Source organism: Haematobia irritans, chromosome 5 (genome assembly GCF_050003625.1).
Source record: "Haematobia irritans isolate KBUSLIRL chromosome 5, ASM5000362v1, whole genome shotgun sequence".
NCBI classification, from domain to species: Eukaryota; Metazoa; Arthropoda; class Insecta; order Diptera; family Muscidae; genus Haematobia; species Haematobia irritans.
The window spans coordinates 171,190,598-171,210,464 of NC_134401.1; the positions used below are offsets into that span (position 1 = coordinate 171,190,598).

At 32.3% G+C, this 19,867-nt stretch overlaps 1 protein-coding gene across 2 annotated transcripts in view; it reads left to right on the forward strand.

Moving 5' to 3' along the window:
* Positions 1 to 19,867, forward strand: part of vg (transcription factor vestigial) — a 59,267-nt gene that overhangs the window by 17,825 nt on the left and 21,575 nt on the right. For both annotated transcript variants that reach the window (XM_075311952.1, XM_075311953.1), the window contains exons 3-4: positions 11,227 to 11,668; positions 19,106 to 19,381. In XM_075311952.1, coding sequence (XP_075168067.1) covers positions 11,227 to 11,668; positions 19,106 to 19,381 — 718 coding nt within the window. The remainder of the gene's footprint in view (positions 1 to 11,226; positions 11,669 to 19,105; positions 19,382 to 19,867) is intronic.

Consider the following 19,867-nt stretch of genomic DNA (forward strand, 5'->3'; position numbering starts at 1 on the left):
CAATCGGATTGGAATGGATGAAATTACAAACTTTCACATCTGCATTTGCAGACATGTCCCCATGTCGTTTTCTGTAAAGGACAAATAGCTTTGTTCCATTGCGGCAAATGAACATAAACGAACGATTTGCTACGATCCTTCTCTGATCTGTCAGTTGTTTTAAGCACATAATCAATGTTTCGTCTTATCATAAGACACGATCGGTACGAAAGCCTACAGCCCAATTGCTGGCCGAGGAAGGTGGTGGTGGTGTAGCAGAATAATGATGATGACGACGACGATGGCCTGCAAATCTCAACACAACAAAGGCATAAAATGCAGTAGCCCAGATGCCGACAAGAGAAGCATCGAAAACCCCACCAACACCAGCAATGGCACCTTCTTCCAACCTAACGACCCCATGAGTAGCACAGTACCTGCACCAAGCCCAACAAAGCTACAACAATTATTTGTGAAACTAACTAAAGTGAAGTCAAGAAGCCCGCATGATTTTTTAGCGAGCTCTGTGTGGGAGAGCGAAGGAGGCATGAAAATACCGGCGACCAACTATGAGACCTTACATTGAAAATATCCCGTGCTGATCTTTTGTTGTGTTCCCCTTTTGCAGTTGGGCTACTAAAGTTTGCTCACTTACTGCTTTCGGTTATGTTCGGTGTGTCTGGTTTTTGGTTAAAAGAAGGCGAAAAGCATTTAAACAACAAAAGGAATTCTTTGTATGTTTTCTGGCCAATTGATCGCATTGATATTTGGTTTTTCGTCTCTCTCTTGCTCGCTCTCTCTCTCTCCTTGCCAGCGATATGTCTGTCCCAATAGGTCTGTTCATACACTTTGGTATGTGGCTCTTTTAAGGGTTTTCTGTTGCTGTTGTTCTTGTTTTATCTTCAGTGGTTTGCTTTGAAAATGGCCTAAAGTATTTTGCCAAGTTATTAGGTGAATTGATATTTCGATAATGTTCTACCAGTCACAAACAAAATCACACGGCATAAATCAAGAGATGTTTTTTTGCGAAGTTTTTCCAAGTTCTTGGCTTACGCATCCTTGAGTGTTATGGTTAAGGAAGATTTGCTAAATTTGGTTCATACCCAATTGTCTTGATGGTGGTGATGTGTATCTCTTATACAATGTTTGACCGAATAAACTTCACACATTTGGGATTTTTTTCTTGCGGAAAGATCCTTATAATGAAGTGGGGATATCTAACAAAGACTACTACAACGGGCATAGAAATTAAAATACTCTGGCAAACAGAGACGTGGCAAGGGTTTTTTTAATACGAAATATTTGCGAGACGCACGAAATTAGTAATAGACATTTTTGGAGCAATCATATATATTTTAACCACCATGTAAATAATATTAAAGTCCACAGTCAAAAAAAAACTGTACTTGAATCCAAAGATTTTGACTTTCAATTAAGGATTTTGGTATTGATTCAAATGTGACTTCTTTAAAATAAAATTTAAAATAAACATTTTAGCCTATTGCACTGAAAAAATATTGTCGTGAGGCCAATGATTTCATGTCTATAAATCGAGAATGCGAATTTTGCTAAGCATAGAAGAGGCATTTCTCTACTACAAAGTTTTTTTCTTTGTCGAAAAGTCGATAAAGTCTTTAATAAAGTAGTTTGACCTTATAACATACACTGAAAAAAATATTTACGTGATATGAAAGATTACGCAACCTAAATTTTGGGATGCGAAATTTACAAAATATTAAGGACAAATTTCTTTAAAATAATGAAATTTTATTTAAAATAAAGTTTATAATCTTTGCTTCAAACATTTTTTGCATTAAATTTAGGACACAAATTTTGTAAATTTGCGACCCTCCGTTAAAGTCCCATGTCTTTGAACTAAGGCTAATTTTCGTTAAAGTAAAGAAACACTTGTTTGATTTAAAGAAATTGTCTTAAATTAACTGAAATATTGAAGCTTTGGATTTAATATAAAAACGCTTCAAGTATAGGCTAAAACTTATTTTGAGGATTAAGCGTCTTTGGTTTAAAGTTTTTTTTGGAATTAAGAAAACATTGTTTACTTTGAAGTATCCGTTATAACGTGACTACCTTTATTAATAAACCTCGAAAAGAGTATGGAAATTTGATAAATGAGATCTGTACCCTAATTTTAATTTTATTGGTCCTAGATTTAAAACCAGATATGTCGCAAAAAATTTCTTTATTTGAAATAAACCGCATCTTTGGCTCGGAATCAATACCAAAATCCTTAAGGGAAGGTCAAAATCTTTGGATCCAAGTAAACTTTTTTTTGAGTGTATAGAATCGGGGAGCACTCAGTGATAAGAGAGAAGTTCGCCACTGTGGTATCACCATGTACTGAATAGTCTAAGTGAGCCTGAAATATCGTTCTGCCACTCTACCTAACCCAGTCTTATTTAGCCTATATTTGAAGCATTTGTATCTTAATTCTAAAGTTTCTGTTAATTTAAGGACAATTTATTTAAATCAAAAATGTGTTTTTTTTACTTTAAGGAAAATTTGCTTTAGTTCAAAGACATGCGACTGTAACGGAAAAACGCAAATTTCCAAGATTTGTGTCCTAAATTTAATGAAAAAAATTTTTGAAGCAAAGATTATAAAATTTATTTTAATAAATATTATTTTTATTAATCAAAGCTATTGAAATTTAGAAGCTATTCCAAAGAAAGCTGTTTGTTGACACAATTGACTGTACAAACAAGTAAGGAAAGTCTAAAGTCGGGCGGGGTCGACTATATTATACCTTGCACCACTTTGTAGATCCACAGAGTTTTAGCAAATCTATAGACTTTAAATTTAAGTCGGCTAATGTCCTGGGGTTGAACACAATGTTAGTAAACATTTAAATCTAAAGCAATTTTTAGGCAACTTCGCAAAAGTGTATTTATGATTTATCGGTCGATAGATATGTATAAGAAATATAGGCAAATTGGAGTAATTTTTACAAAAATTTGGGTATTTTGGCCATTTTTGTCCAAATCGGAAAAAGGTATATATGGCAGCTATATCGAAATCTGAACCGATTTCAATAAAATTTAGCACACTTGACTACACTACTAATTGTTCTCCTTATGCAAAATTTTAAGCAAATTAAGGTAAAACTCTGGCTTCTGGGACCATATAAATCCAAATCGGCCGAAAGATATATATGAGAGCTATATCGATATCTGAACCGATTTCAATAAAATTTAGCACACTTGACTACACTACTAATTGTACTCATAGTGCAAAATTTCAACCAAATTGGGGTAAAACTCTGGCTTCTGGGGCCATATAAGTCCATATCGACCGAAAAATATATATGGGAGCTATATCTAAATCTGTAGCAATTTCTTTCAAAATTAATAGGGTTCTATTCTGACCCACAATAGAATCTTGTTCCAAATTTGAAGTCGATTGGACTGAAACTGCGATCTAGACTTTGATCACAAAATTGTGTTCACAGACAGACGGACGGACAGACATACGGACATGGCTAGATTGACTCAGGGAGCCAATATATATGGAAGCTATATCTAAATCTGAAGCGATTTGTTTCAAAATTAATAGGGTTCTATTCTGACCCACAATAGAATCTTGTTCCAAATTTGAAGTCGGTTGAACTGAAACTGCGATCTAGACTTTGATCACAAAATTGTGTTCACAGACAGGCGGATGGACAGACATACGGACATGGCTAGATCGACTCAGGGAGCCAACCTGAGCATTACTGCCAAAGACACCATGTGTCTATCTCTTCTTCTTCTTCTGGGTGTTGCAAACATATGCACTAACTTATAATACCCTGTTCCACAGTATGGCGCAGGGTATGAAAATATGCCATTCTTAGTATTGGACATTCGTAAAAAGGAAGGAACGCACTATTGGACGTCCATGGTATATTTCAGTTAAAATGTTCGCAATATGAGAAAGTTTCTTCACGTTAACGGTCATTTTCTTGTAGCTCCATCTGGCCTTAAGTGTCAGTTAACAGAAAGAAAAATTAAAATCTCTTCTCTCCGGTTAACTTAAATTTTACGAAAAATGCGTCCATCATGAACTTCTTATGGATATTCCTAAAGATATGTTTGCAATACGACATTTTCTTTGACAATCGAAAAATTAAATTTCATGAATCTATCGAAAAATATTTACTTATATTTATCATATCGATGTTTGTAATATAATTTAGTTTTTTTTTTTAATTAACCTAAAATTTCTTTACTGTTGGGTTTATTTTTTTTAGTATATAAATTTAATCCATTACGGGTACTTCTTTGTACACTGAAAAAAATATTGATCTAATATGGAAGATTATGCAACTTAAATTTTACGACTCAAAATTTACGCAATACTAAGGACAAAATTCTTTAAAACAATGACATTTTAATTAAAAGAAAGTTTATAATCCTTGCTTCAAAAGTTTTTTTCATTAAATTTAGGACACAAATCTGAAGTTGTAGATTTCTGAAGTAAGGCAAATTTTCCTTAAAATAAAGAAAAACATTTTTAATTTAAAGAAATCGTCTTTAACTCAACTGACATGAATTTTTAAATTTAAGACAAAAACGCTTCAAATATAGGCTAAGACTTATTTTAAGGATTTTCATCTTTGGCTTAAAGTTTTTTTAGCATTAAGAAAACTGTTTTTACTTTGAAGTACCTGGCATAATTTGGATTTTGAAATTGGAATTTGTTTGTACATAAATATCTTTATTAATATATTGCTAAAAGAAAATAAAAACTCTATGAATGGGATCTGTATCCAATTTTAATTTTATTGATCCTAGATTTAAAGACAGGGAGGTCCGTAAAAAATGTCTTTATTTTAAAGATGCCACATCTTTGGCCCGGAGTAAATACGAAAATCCTTAAGGGAAGGTCAAAACCTTTGGATCCAAGTAAACGTTTTTTTGAGTGTGAAGTGCAAGGGGGTCAATAGTTTTTCAGTGTACTTGTATCATCCATTATGGTTCTACTAGGTTTCTTCATATAACTTTCTTTTATCTGTTGTAACTTGTACGATATTTTAAATGCTCTCAATACTTAAGATAACATAATTAAAATGTACGGAAAATTCTCGAGAACATTGTTTTGAGTTCGCCTGTAAAAAGACTCGTCGCGCATCTTCATTTGAAACAATGACAAGGCACAATGTCTGCATAGAGCTTCTTGTAGTCTTTCCTACATAATCTGAAATTGTACCAAACTAAAGGAGCACAATTGCTGCTTAAGACATTCCAAAACATTCTAATTATCTATAATGGAGCCACAACTCTTTATGAAAACCAAAATAATCAAAAGTCATTATCATTAGAACAATGGCCTTAGTTGGGAGGGAGACTTTACTTCAATCATTTTACTCCCCAAAGAAAACATACCAAACAGTCACGACTAAATGCTCCTTGGCAATGATGCTGATGCGCCTGGGTGGGTGTTGAAAGGGCGTGGTGAGTGCATGGTGTCCCAACATAAATCAATGATGTGACAATCGCTAAAGTGTTGCTGAATGGCTAAACGATAAATCTTGAATTAGGTGATCATTATGGGTTAACCCATTATCGTTTTCCCATTTCCCCATTACCCCCATTGCAACACTTTGGTTTGTGAGGAAGGAAGGAAGGTGTTAAATTTAGTAGCATACACATAATTTTTGGAAAATTAAATGATGCTTTGAGTGTTATGCTCGAATTAAATTGAGGTATTTTTGGTCATACATTAACGTGCCACTTTCCTTATGGTGGTATTGCGAAGACTAGCTGTAATGGGAATACCGTATGCTTGGAAGGAAGGAACTGCAATATGTATATATATAGCATAACACTAAGGTCTCATAAATATTGTCAAACATATGCATTTGACACTGATAATGAGGCGAACACAGAGGGTGTATATGAGTACGTAGGGACTTAGCACTTGGTCTATGTCTATGACATGATAAACATGACCTCAACCTTTTCGATGGTCGACCCTACAAAAGTAGGGGTTAATGTTAATACTTTTGTTTAAATGAGAAAACATTTAATATCCATTGTTTCTCTATTGATTTATTCATATACAGAGAGTGTACTTCAATGGGTATACACATACATAAAGAGTGAGTGTTTTATTAAGAAATAAATTTTCATTTTATTGGTATTACTAATGATTATCTCTTTCCGACCTATAGCCGATCCACGTGATAGATTTTCCTACATTTTTGTTATTTATGTGTACACAGAACATTTTAAATTATTAAGTTTGTTCAGATTGATCCTGTATCCTGTTTTTTCAGGATACGCACAATTGTTGCAGTCCGGTAAATTCCGGTAAAAGTCCGGACGTAAAAATATCAAAAAACACAAAATAATCCCGAAGTCACTGTTTGCATACAATATTTAATATGTTTTCTTATTGAAAACACTTGTTTGATGAAATATTCCACAATTTAAATAATTTTAATTTATTTGCAAACTTACCTCTTCCACTCATATTTACAAATGCGCAAAGTACACTGCTGAAACTACAAAATTAATATAAAAAACAAATATTAATAACGGTTCTTCACATTCTTAGACAAAGAGAGAGCATACACAATTATTTTTTTGCCGCTCTTATCGCAATACGTCATATATTAAAGAAATTATAAAGACTTAAACATACCCGCACAATTGTGCGTACACGGTCGGAAAGGGTTATCCAAAGAGGCTTTACCTTTTATGACAAAGAGAAAAAACTTTAAATAAAAAAAATATGAAATCTCAAAATAAGTCTTAGTCTATATTTGAGGCTTTTTATATTTAATCCAAATATACAACATCTCAGTTGATTTTAAGATTAGATTTTTACATGGACTTTCCATTTTTTTTACTTTAAAGAAAATTTGCCTTACTACAAAGAGATACGACTCTACCTAAAGGAAGCAGATCTCAAAGAGTCGTGTCCTAAATTCAATGGAAACGAATTTAAAGCAAAGATTACACAGAAAAACATGTATACTGTTTTATTAGAAGAATGAACTATCTCGTGCGAAAATTGAACTAAATTATACTCCAGATTTTAAGATTTCCACAAAGTGTTGTTAAAACCAGGAAAAATTAATTCACTGGTGTACTTTTTAGCTACAACTCACGAAAGTACACCCTCTCATAGAAGAAAAAATTAACTAAAACTAAAAAAATCATTGGCATCAAATCTTGATCATTTTAACCATACTGTAGTTCATTCTTACTATTTTGAGGAATCACACGAACATTTTCTTTTGGTTTAGTTCATTGAACTTTATACAAACGTTTAGTTCATAAAATGTTTGAGACATACTTCAAAAAAGGAAATTTTTGAAATAAAATTTAACTACAAACAAATAATGTTTTTCCACACAGAAAAAACAGTGAACCCATAAGGAAGAAATCTTTCGGTTAATTTTAGAAAATTTTGAATACTTTTAGAAAATTTTAACTAAACATTATTACAAACGCTGGTATCATGCCGATATCATAAAAATAAGTAAATATTTATCGACGAATTCAAGAAAATTTATTGGACATAATTAAGTTTTTTCACTTGTTAAAGAAAATTTTGTAGTTTTAAGGAAAAAATTGGAGTTCAAAATTGCAAGAATGTCTTTAGTGACATACGAAGTTCATGATGAACGTATTTGTAGTAAAATTTACAAATTTAAAGAAATACTGGACTATTTTGTGGAAGATACGAATTTAGTTAATCTGTATGCTTCATTTGTGTATAATTTTTTTCCTCGGTTTTAGTTAATTTAACTAACGTACGTAAAAGATGATTAGAGTAAAGGAAACTTTCTCCAAATATAATAATTCCATTAACTAAAATAAAGTTAAATTGGCTTTAGTGAAATAGAGAGTTCACTTTTTTTTTGAGTGCAATAATATAAGTTAAATTTGGCGTTAGTTTAACTACGGATTTTTTTCGGTGTATAATCTTTTAAATACATTTCTTTATTTTAAGGAAAATTTCATGAAATGTGTTTCTTGAATTTTAAGTTGAATAATCTTTCATATTAGGTCAACATTTTTTCAGTGTAAAAACTGTAAGCAAATCTGATTGTATTTTCGAAACGCAGATGGGTAGTTCCATCCGCGTTTCGGAAAATTAAGGGCTAAATTTTCTATTGCGAGTCAGCCGTTTTATCTTCCCTGAGTTTCAGAAAAATCAAAAAAATTCACTGAAAAAACAGTAAACCCCACCACAAAGAAAATTTTTGATTAATTTTGGAAAAATTAGATTATTTTTAGAAAATTTTAAATAAGTACACGCTCACAAAAAATCGCTTCTGTAACATATACTCCCAAACATATTTTGCTTCAAGCATATATATTTTTGGGTATTGCCCAAACATTTATATGTTTGATCTCTACCAATATATAATATGTTTGAAAGCATATTGGTCTAAACAATATATGTTTGGGTAGTCTAAGTTCCAAACATTTTGTATTTTTGCATCCAAATTCAATAATGTTGTCTTCCAAAAAACAATGTTATTATGTGAACATATAATATGTTTGGAAGCATTTTGCACCCAAAAATATTATATGCTTAAAAAAAAATGCTCCCAAACAATATTGTGCTCAAAATTTTATTTATTTATTTATATATTTACAATCATAATGAATTATGAAAATAAACTGGTAATATAGGTGCTAACAACATAGGGTTTCGACCTGAATGCTCAAAATTTTGTTTCTGCCTAATTGTATATTCCCCCATATCTTTCTCACTTCCACGAGATTTTTTAGTTCTTAGCACCTTTTTCTGTAATACAAACATTGTAGAAGAAATTATTCAATTTTATGATTTTTTTTATTTTAAATTTACCTTTTGCCGGGCGGGGATTCGAACAGCGGACCACACAGTTTGTAAGGATCAAAGAAGTAGCTGATCAATTGCCCAAGGAAAAATAAAATGTTAATTTTGTAATAACAAGCAACAACCACCAACTTAGTTCAATATCGCTCCCTGTTAAATAGCGCTCCAAGCTACTAAACACATATATGTTTATAGGCTATTTCTAAATTAATATATGCTTGCATCCAAGCATATTATATTTACAAACATTTTATGTCCCAAACATAATATGTTCTAACATATTAACATATATGTCCCAAACATGTTATGCTAGTTTATGAACATTATATGCTTGCACTCAAAAATATTGTGTTTAAAAATTTGTGTTCCAAACATATAATGTTTATAGCCAAACATATGAAAAACAGTCTTTTTCATCCGTGTAGTTGGCATCATGCCGATATCACATAAGTAAAGATTTTGCAACACATTCAAGAAAATTTATTAGATATAATTAATTTTTTTCACTTATTAAAAAAAAATTTGTAGTTTGAAGAAAAAAATTGGAGTTCAAAATTGCAAGAAAGTCTTTAGTGCCATACGAAGATTAAGATGGGCGCATTTGTAGTAAAATTTGGAAATTTAAAGAAATACTAAACTATTTGGTGGGAGAGACGAATTTAGTTAATCTTTATGCTTCATTTGTGTATATATTTTTCCTCTGTTTTAGTTAATTTAACTAACGTACGCAAAAAAGTTATTAGAGTAAGGGAAACATAATAATTCCATGAACTGAAATAAAGTTAAATTGGCTTTAGTGAAATAGAGAGTTCATTTTTTTGAGTGTTATGCTGAATTTCGACATGATGAAGTACTTTCCCTTAATATCGCAAAAATGTGTTCTCAAATTATGAGATACTCTGTAAAAATATTGAGCTAATATGAAAGATTCTACAATTTAAATCTTAAAACGCACAATTTATACAATATTAAGTACGAATTTCATTAACATAAATTAAGAAATTTTAGTTAAAAGAAAGTTCATAATAATTCTTTTAAAAAATTTTCTTCTTAAAACTTAGGGCATGAATCTTTTTAATCGGCGTCCTTCCGTTAATGTCTTTTAAATAAGGCAAATTTTACTTAAAGTACAGAAAAACATTTTTGATATATAGAATTGATCTTAACTGAGATATCGAAACTTTGGTTTCAGATAAAACAGCTTTAGATGTAAACTAATACTTGTTTTGAAGATATTTTTTGGTACTCAAAAGATATTTATTGAAGTATTGTGAGCCACCGTGTTGCAATGGTTAGCATACCCGCCTTGCATACACAAGGTCGTGGGTTCGATTCCTGCTTCGACCGAACACCAAAAAGTTTTTCAACGGTGGATTATCCCACCTTAGTAATGCTGGTGACATTTCTGAGTGTTTCGAAGCTTCTCTAAGTGGTTTCACTGCAATGTGACTCGGACTCGGCTCTAAAAAGGAGGTCCCTTGTCATTGAGCTTAACATGGAATCGGGCAACACTCAGTGATAAGAGAGAAGTTCACCACTGTGGTATCACAATGTACTGAATAGTCCAAGTGAGCCTGAAACATCGGACTGCCACTTATGTTTTTCTGATTTTTATAATAAATAAAATCCGTTCCCTAATTTAAATTTTTTTATAGCCTAGATTTAAAGCTAGATAGCTTCCTAAAAATTGTCATTATTTTAAAGAAGTTTAAGCGAGAGTCATATTTTTTGTATCCAAGTAAACGTTTTTTTTTTTGGAGTATAGTAAACTTCGTTTGAATAAAATTGCTTTTTCCAGAAAAGAAATTAATTATAAGCAAGTGGTTTTTTTTTTTTATTATTCTGTCTTTTTCGTAGTTTGTGTAATGGGGTATTACAGACAAAATATCACCAATATTTCTCTAATTAAAATTAAAAATTGAATTCAACAAATGTTTCATTCAAAACAATTGGATCAATTAATTTTAAATTGACGTTAATGATTGTCTGTGATTGAAGCAATGTCAATTAAGAATTAATTAATTTCGCGAATGAAGACAAAAAATTTTTTTTTGCTATGTACATTTACTTTGCACTTACTGTATAGTAAGTACATTCAACCCTAACCAAAGTTTTCGTTTTCGTTATTTTAAAAACATTATATTCTCAGCTGTCATTTGACAATGCCTAAATGGCTTGTGGTAAGAGAGAGCTGATACACAATGTGTGAGGGAGCCATAAATGTTATGCTTTGACATGTTTCATAGATATCTGTCTTTTTTTCAATTTTCATAAATTTACTTAAAAATGTCATATTCAATTAAGATTTGGGGGTGGAGGCGGTTGTGTGCAAAACGAGTCTACAAATAATAACAAAATGTTTGCTCCCAATATACCAAAGTAGAAAATTAATAATTTATTTTTCCCATTGTTTTGTGCTTTTTTTTGCAGTTTAATCAAGATTTGTATTCATCGTCGGGTGTACAATTGGCCTCGTCCAGTGCATCGGGCAGTTCACATTCACCCTGCAGTCCTATTTTACCACCTTCGGTGAGTGCTAATGCAGCCGCAGCTGCTGTTGCTGCTGCGGCGGCGGCAGCACAAACGGCCAATCATGCCTCCTCATCATCTAGTTTAAGTGCAAATTTACCTTTGAGTGCGGGTAGTAGTGGTAGTGCTGGAGCTGGTGGTGTTGGTGGTGGCGGAGGTAGCAGTATTGGAGGAGCTGGGGGCGTTGGCGGATTGGGCTCAAATCTGGCTGGATCGGTGATACATGGAAGTGCGTCGGGGGCGAGTCTTATGGGACCATCAAATCTTGGCAATACGCTGCACAGCAGTCGAACACATACCAAAGAAGAAGATCTAGGAGCGGTGGCGCGTAATGAGGCTGAAGGTAGGTAAAATATCAAACTGATTTATTTAATAGTGTGAATGAAAAGCAAAAATTCACCTCCAAAGATGTTGACCTTGCCTTTTTTGTACCTTTTTGAAAGTAGGTGGTATGTTTCATGTGGTAATAATAGCTGGCAGCTAAAATCGTGTAAGTCAGTAATAACAATTTGCTGAGTCTTCTAGTGCACAAAGAGAAAAATGTCTCCATCTAAAAATAACAATATTCTCTTGAAACATGTTTGAGGTGATCATATTTCTCCTCTGTATGTGACAGCCAAATATGTTTAGGCTCACTTAGACTATTCGGTCCATTGTGATACCATAGGTGGTGAACTTCTGTCTTACTGAGGGGGAATAATTCACCGCTGAAAAACTTTTTGACGTTCGATCGACACTGAGGTTGAATCCACGACCCTATGTAAGCAAGGCCGGCATCCTCACCATTGCACCATTGTGGTTCCCCAAATGTAAAAAAGTTGTACAAATAATCATGTAATCTGAACGGCGTATTAATTTTAGACTTTTGTATTTCTTATGATTAAATACTACCAATTATTTTCAATTAAGATTTTAATTCGAAAATAATTAGTGGAATTAATTTCTTAATCAAAACAAAAATCCAATTAACAAAAAACAATTAAACTTTTAATTAAAGTTCGCGATTTACTCCATCACTCCCATTATAGAAATAATATTTCTGCATAGAATTACTTCCGTCTACTGAATTGATGCGCAAATATTGGCTTATATTTCTGTTAAACTTTCATCTGTTGCAAAACAAAAACAAAAAAACAAATCTTTTCAGAAAGAATGCTCCGTAAAATCACTACACTTGTTGGTGATATAACGAAAGCAAAAAAGTGAAGTGAAAAACTGACCACAATACATCACCTACCCAAAAGGCAAAATAAAATATTGCAATTTTGGTTTTGCAATCAGTCAAATATGATTTAATTTTTGTTCGCTTGTAAATCAATGTTTCACTCAATCATTCAGAGTGCGTCCGCCGTTACGAGTTTTTCCGTTTTTGTTTTGGTCAAACGGCGATTGGTATGAAGACCCCAGAGTAGGCATGTGGCGCGTATGTTTTGCCACGCACACACACACACAAACAGCAAGTGCGTCTGCGGGACGCACACAGCAATAATGGTAAAAATACTGAATACTCTGATCGGGTTGTGCGTTATGACTTGCTCTGCTGGTCAGAGTCAGTACTTGTTTAAAAATGCCTGGAATGTCGTTTGCTTTAATATGGTGTCGAGACCATCTAAACGTTTAGCATTTTCTTACAACAGCAATAACAACAACAACAATGGCATCACTGGTGGCAATAGGCTTCGGGCATCAGCTTCAACTCCATCCACCAGTTCCAGTTATAAATGAATAAACAAGCATTTTGTCAAGTTGTGATTAAACAAATACGCTTCTGCACAAATGACTGGATCCAGCCATAGAAAGCTGTGAAAGACTGGAATGATACAAAGTAATCGATACTCTTCGTTTTTGGTCCAGTGTAAAAAGCCATGAGAAGATGATATACTGAGTGATATTGATACCTTTGGTTGAGATATGTAATTGGATCAATTGTTAGTTGTTTTATTTTGTAATAAGCTGTAAGATTTGTTTTCCAATTGATAGAAAATATTCTACACTGATCATTTGAATAAGATAATAAAAATGGGTTGGTTGGTCGATTCTTCATTTGTGATGGTATGGCAATTCTTCTCCTTTAATGGTCATGCCCAACTGCTCTAAAACGAATAAATAAATCTTGAATTTTTTCCATGATCCAAAAATGTTATTTGATGCCCCAGATACACACAGAAAACAGATTGGTTGGAAAACGTTTGCAGTAATAAATATTCGACACTCAGAACATAATATAAGTTGTCTTAATAGTTTTCTAGTATTGTTGAATATTATTTGTCCCCTACAACCATTTGGTGAAAATTGCAATAAGTTTTCTTGTGTGTTGAAAGATAAATAGTTGTGACAACCAAATGTCACTTCTATGAAAAATATTTCCTGACATCGGTACATACGACCTACCGTAAAGAAATTTCTCAACTGTTATTTAGTAATCATCACTCACATTTGGTAACCACAGCCGAATTCGATTTGAATAATTTTTCAAATGTCAATGTCATTATTGTTAAGTTCATTATATTTTGTATTGTTAAATCCATAACATGTGAACATGGATTTCAACTCAAAACGAGTACATATGGTGGAAAATACTGCCAAGATGTAAAACCTCCATGGGCCGCATACAAGGTATTATCTTCAATAGACTGAAACCGAATAAAAAATAGAGGTTTGTAGCTGAACTGTTTATGCTTAAGGACACAAAATAAAATTTCGAATTTCAGGGATCAATGAAATCATCAAATGCGGCCTGAGGAAATCAAGTTTAGTTTTTGGGCCGTAAAGCATATTACGGTGGGTTATGGGCGCTAACGTTGTCTGTTGATTCGGATTTTATTTTGAAGGCGTTTTAACGGCTATATCATTCGTTGAACTGTTCATCAAATTTTTCATTGAGGAGGTGTTTGTGTCATGGGTAATGATGAAAAGTCAAAGTTTTTCGTTCGCAAATTTCAATCTCTTGTGGCATATGTACTTCCCTTGGGCCGGGTATGCCGTCTATAATCATTTTTTGTGCTTCTGTATTATGCTTTAAATAATATTTAAATAATAATAAACCTATAATTTGTAATTTAATTAAATATATGTATCTACTTTTCAATTCGATTGGGGGTAGTCACCCATAACCTATTTTACAACCAATACCAGAAGTGGTATTAGTTAGAGGTCTGCATCGAATAACTTTTTCATTACATGTATGCAATTCGCTGTCGAATATAGTACATACACTGTCTTTCTCTCAGAGCGCAAGTAGTGAATTGAGGAGAACACTTGCTTGTCAAATACCACCAAGTACTTATCCGAAACAATATGTATTCCGAAAAAAAGGAACAATAAAAATGCAAGTACTTGAGAAAAAGTACAACATGGATTCTCTTCACTTCACGTTGTACCACAAGTATTTCTCAGTTATGTACGGAGCAAAATTTTCCATTGTTATTAATCATAGATATGTATGTATGTCACATATATCATATATTTATGTATGTCACACACTTACCTTAACATTTGCCGTTCTTTATAACAAACCGAAAACATATATTATGGAGAGTAACTGTTTTTTGTATTTCTGAAACTGCACGTGGTACATGGAGTACTCTATGAAGTTTTGTTCTCGCAACATACTCGACGTGATCACTCTGAGTACACTTCAATAAGAGAAAAAGAGGAATATGTGTTTGTTGCTAGTGAAGACATCAGAGTAGCAACAAGAAGTTACTCGTGGCTTTTGGTGTTCATCAAAATGTGTACCAATTGTTTTGCGACTCTCTCAAATAGATGTACTCATGTAGCAAGTACACGTGTACTCTTCATTTACAAATGGAATTGTGCAGACCTCTAGTATTAGTTGCATCTCCCATCATTCGATTGTGTCGACCGAATTAGTTAGGTAACACAACTGCCAACAGATAGTTGCTGCAACTTCCAAAATGAGGTTGACTTAAATTCGATTATCACAACCAATCTGTATTCTCTGTGTATATAAGACACTACACGCAAAACATAGTTTACTTTGACTTAGGGATTTTGCTATTGATTTAAGATAAGTACATATGTCGGAATCAGAGAATGAAGCCGCCGAGTCGCGCCGCAAATTTTACCCGCCGCCATCGAGTTTTTGCGAGTCGACGCCACCGCTGAATATGTCGACTCATATCGACTAAAACTCAAAATCAAAAATATTGATTTAAATCAGAAAATGAGAAATTATTAATAATTGTTGTATTTTTTGTCAAAATTTTGAACTTTCCACCAATAATTAATCAGTATCAAATTGCTATAATAAGTTTGCAAAAATTTAGCTCCGAAAATTTGAATGAAGTGTAAGTTTGGTTGTACAATTAATCTCATTACCATTTGGATGACATCAAATTGATTTTATAATGGTTAATTGTGCGCCGCCGGAGCCAAAAATTTAGTGTCAGCCACCGCCGACTAAAATTGGTCATTCTCTAGTAGGGATCTATCTACACTCAAAAAAGTTTACTTCGATCCAAAGATTTTGACCTTCTCATAAGGATTTTGGTATTGATTCCGAGCCAAAGATGCTGCTTCTTTAAAATAATGACATTTTTTAGCGACCTATCTGGTCTTAAATCTAGGATCAGTAAAATTAAAATTAGGATTCACATTTCATTTATCGAATTCTCATTTTCTTTTCGCGGTATATTAATAAAACTATTCACGTACAAACAAATACCAGTTTATATTATAACGGATACCTCAAAGAAAAAAGATTTTCTTAATTCCAACAAAAAAAAAACTTTAAACCAAAGATGCTAAATCCTCAAAATAAGTTATAGCCTATATTTGAAGCTTTTTTATCTTAAATCTAAAGTTTCAATATTTCACTTAATTTAATTTCTTTAAATCAAAAATGTGTTTCTTTACTTTAAGGAAAATTAGCCTTAGTTCAAAGATATGGGCCTTTAACGGAGGGATGCAAATTTACAAAATGTGTGTCCTAAATTTAATGAAAACTAACTTATAATACCCTGTTCCACAGTGTGGAGCAGGGCATAAATATTTTGAAGTGAAGATTATAAACTTTGTTTTAATTAAAATATCTTTATTTTAAAGAAATTTGTTCTTAATATTTTGTAAATTGTGCATCCTAAAATCTAGGTTGCATAATCTTTAATATCACGTAAATATTTTTTTCAGTGTAGCTTTAAATCTAGACTCTATAAATTTCAAATTAGGATGCAAGACTCATTTAACGATTTTTTGTCTGTTCTCTGCAATAACATATATCAACAAACATATTCGTGTACAGATAAATGTCGGCTAAAAGCCCAAATTTTATGTAAAAATGAAAAAAAATGTTTTTTTAATTAAAAAAAACTTTAAATCAAAGATGCGAAACCCTCAAAATAAGTCTTAGCCACGGTTGGCACAATTAGTGGAATTCTATCAATAGTGGTGGATTTTTTACTGTTTGGTAGATTGGTAGAATTATTGTTGTTTTGGTAGATCTTGCAAAATATTCCTCTCCAACTAAGATGTACTTCACAAATTTTTATTGAAATAAAATTTTGAAAAAAAAATTTCTAAAGAAATAAAATTTTGAAAAAATTCTCCTGAAAAATATTTTGAGAAAATTTTCTATAGAATAAAATTATGACAAAATTTTCTATAGAAATACATTTTTGAGAGAATTTTCGATAGAAATAACATTTTGAGAAAATTTTCTATAAAAACAAAATTTTGACAAAATAAAAGTTTTTTGTTTGGTAATTTTTTTTTTAGTAAAATTTTCTCCAAACTTTGGTACATTATTTTTGGCTCGAGTGGCAACCGTGGTCTTAGCCTATATTTGAAGCATTTTTATCTTTAATACAAGAATTCAGCTTATTTAGAGATGATTTCTTTACATCAAAAAAATTGTCTTTAATTTAAGGGAAATTGGGCCTTATTTCAAATGCATTATACTAACGGAGGATCGAAAATTTAGAAGATTCTTACATTTAAAGACAACAACTAGAAAATCAACTTTCTTTTAATTAAAATTTCTTTGTCCTACACTAATAGAAAAAGTTTCGTTATATTAACGAAATGTGTCGTTAAAAGTCAGCCAATGAAATAAATTCACTAATACAACGATGTTTTTTCGTTAATATAACGAATTTTCTGTCAATCAACGTAACGTTTCGTACTATTAACGAATATTTTCATTGTATTAATGAAAATGTTTCGTTATATCAATGAAAACTTTTCGTTGGCTGACTTTTAATGAAATTTTCTTTGTGTGTAAATATTGTGTAAATTTAGTTTGCGTAATCTTCCATACACACAAAAAAAAATTTTTTTTCTGATTCAATCACGAAATTAATTGATCCAATTAATTTTTAATTGAAATGTCTTCAATCACAGAAATGATAGTATCAATTAAAAAATTAACTGAAGGTCAATTAAAAAGTTAATTGATCCAATTAAAAAATTAATTGATACTATTTGTTGAATCAATTAAATTTTTATTTGAATATTTTTTAAAACTCAATTAAAATTTTCATTTCATTTATTTCATTTATTTGTATTTGTAGTAGGTCAATTTTTTCAGTCTAGGTATACATCGTACCATATTTAGATATAGGCCACATATAGACTCACCTCCATATTTTATTACTTGAGCACATAGAAAATTCCTTTGGGCTCGCCAACCTGATTTTTAAGTCACATGTAATGCAATCGCAAATATAATGTAGGTTGACAGTACAACAGTGCGAACTTGCTAACACTTTATGTCATCTACCCTGTATGTTGAAAACCAGATTTAAAAACTCTACAATGGATATTAATTGATATAATTATCCAATTAAGTGAATTTACATAGAAATTTAAGCATGGAAGAAAATGCTTAATACCAACAACAGCAGCCATTTGGTATAACCTAAAATATACAGATTTTTTCCAAGAAAACATATATTTGGCGACAAGTATGAAGCGACAAGAGATATATTAATTAGTAGATTTTCCAAACATTGCCCGTTACCCATATGGATGTAAGGAAATCTGATACTGCTCTCCTAAATACAAGAGCTCTGTATGTGTGTTTATGTGCGTTTGCGAGTGTACAAGCGGCGATGCTTATTTAACTCCTTCGCACGAAATGAGCGCGCGTCGCTAATTAATTTGCAAATTTTTTAGATAGTTCAGTTCGGTGGGGACATTTTTGTTTTAAATCTACGCCAGATACTACTGGCAGTCGACTTGTTGGCTGGCTGGCTGTTTGGATGGTTGTTGACTACTGTTTGACATTCTCACCAACACATGTACCAACACAAATTGCTAAGTAAACATCATTTACTATACATATACACCGATGTATTTGTATTTGTATAGGCAGTATGACTGGGTATTGGTGTTGATTTGAGATTGTCTCCATGAATCGAGGCATTCAAGTGACAGTGCCAGTGGCAGCAATGGTATGCCTAAACACATTCCAAACAAATTCTTTGGTGATATTTATTAAATTTTAGACAATAACAACAGCAACAACGATGATGAAGACGATAGCAACGTTGAGAAGTGCTTACAAAACGCAAACAATAACGACCACATATCCGAGAGACATTAGCGAAAATAGCAAATGGTGGTGACGAACAACAAATAATTCATAAATTATTTGGAATGAACAACAACAGCAACATGGAATTGTTGAAATAAAAACAACAAATAACTTGGTCTATTGTCACATAATATTCCTTTTTTGTTAATAAAAAAAGTCTTTAGCTTAAATATTTTTTTTCTACTATAATGTTTCATTGGTTTTTCTTTGTTGGTATTTTTACAGCACGTCTTGTTGGTGGCCATCATCATCATAATGAGTCATCTTGTTCCTCTGGTCCTGATTCTCCGCGTCATCATTCAATGCATCCGAGTGGAGGCGGTGGAGGAGGTGGTGGTCCTGGTCCCAAAGATATGCCTTTGGACTCAACGGCCAGCATAAATGCCGGTCAGGGGAGAGCACAGTATTTATCAGCAACCTGCGTCGTTTTTACAAATTATTCCGGTGATACAGCGAGTGTGGTGGATGAACATTTCTCCCGTGCTCTCAATAGTAGTAAAGGTAAGACGGAATAAAAAACAATTTGAAACAGTGCTGCCAACTTAATAGAAAATAAAATGTATATATTTGGTATTATCTGTTGGTAAAAACTTCGTTAGTTCAAAGAATCTATTAAATCTTTGTTACATTGATTTTATGGTATTATTTTTCAGTCTCTTTGTTTGACATCATATTTTATTCAAGACTATCAAGATGTTCTACGAAGTACTTTCGATAAAGTACCTCGGTATATACCTTCGATTTTTTATGGTATTATGCAAAAAGATAAAAGGGTGTAGTGCTGTTTGGTATTTTAATATCCTCATCAACAATTAATACAAAAATACTTTATTGGTCAGTCTACTCATTACGATTATTAGACGATATTAGAGTAAATTTCATTTTCTATAGTTTTAGTCCTTTGCGGCTTTGTTATACAGTGGTAGTCTTGTCATTAAGTTTACACAAAATGATACAATATACGTATACTTGATACGATAGATGCAT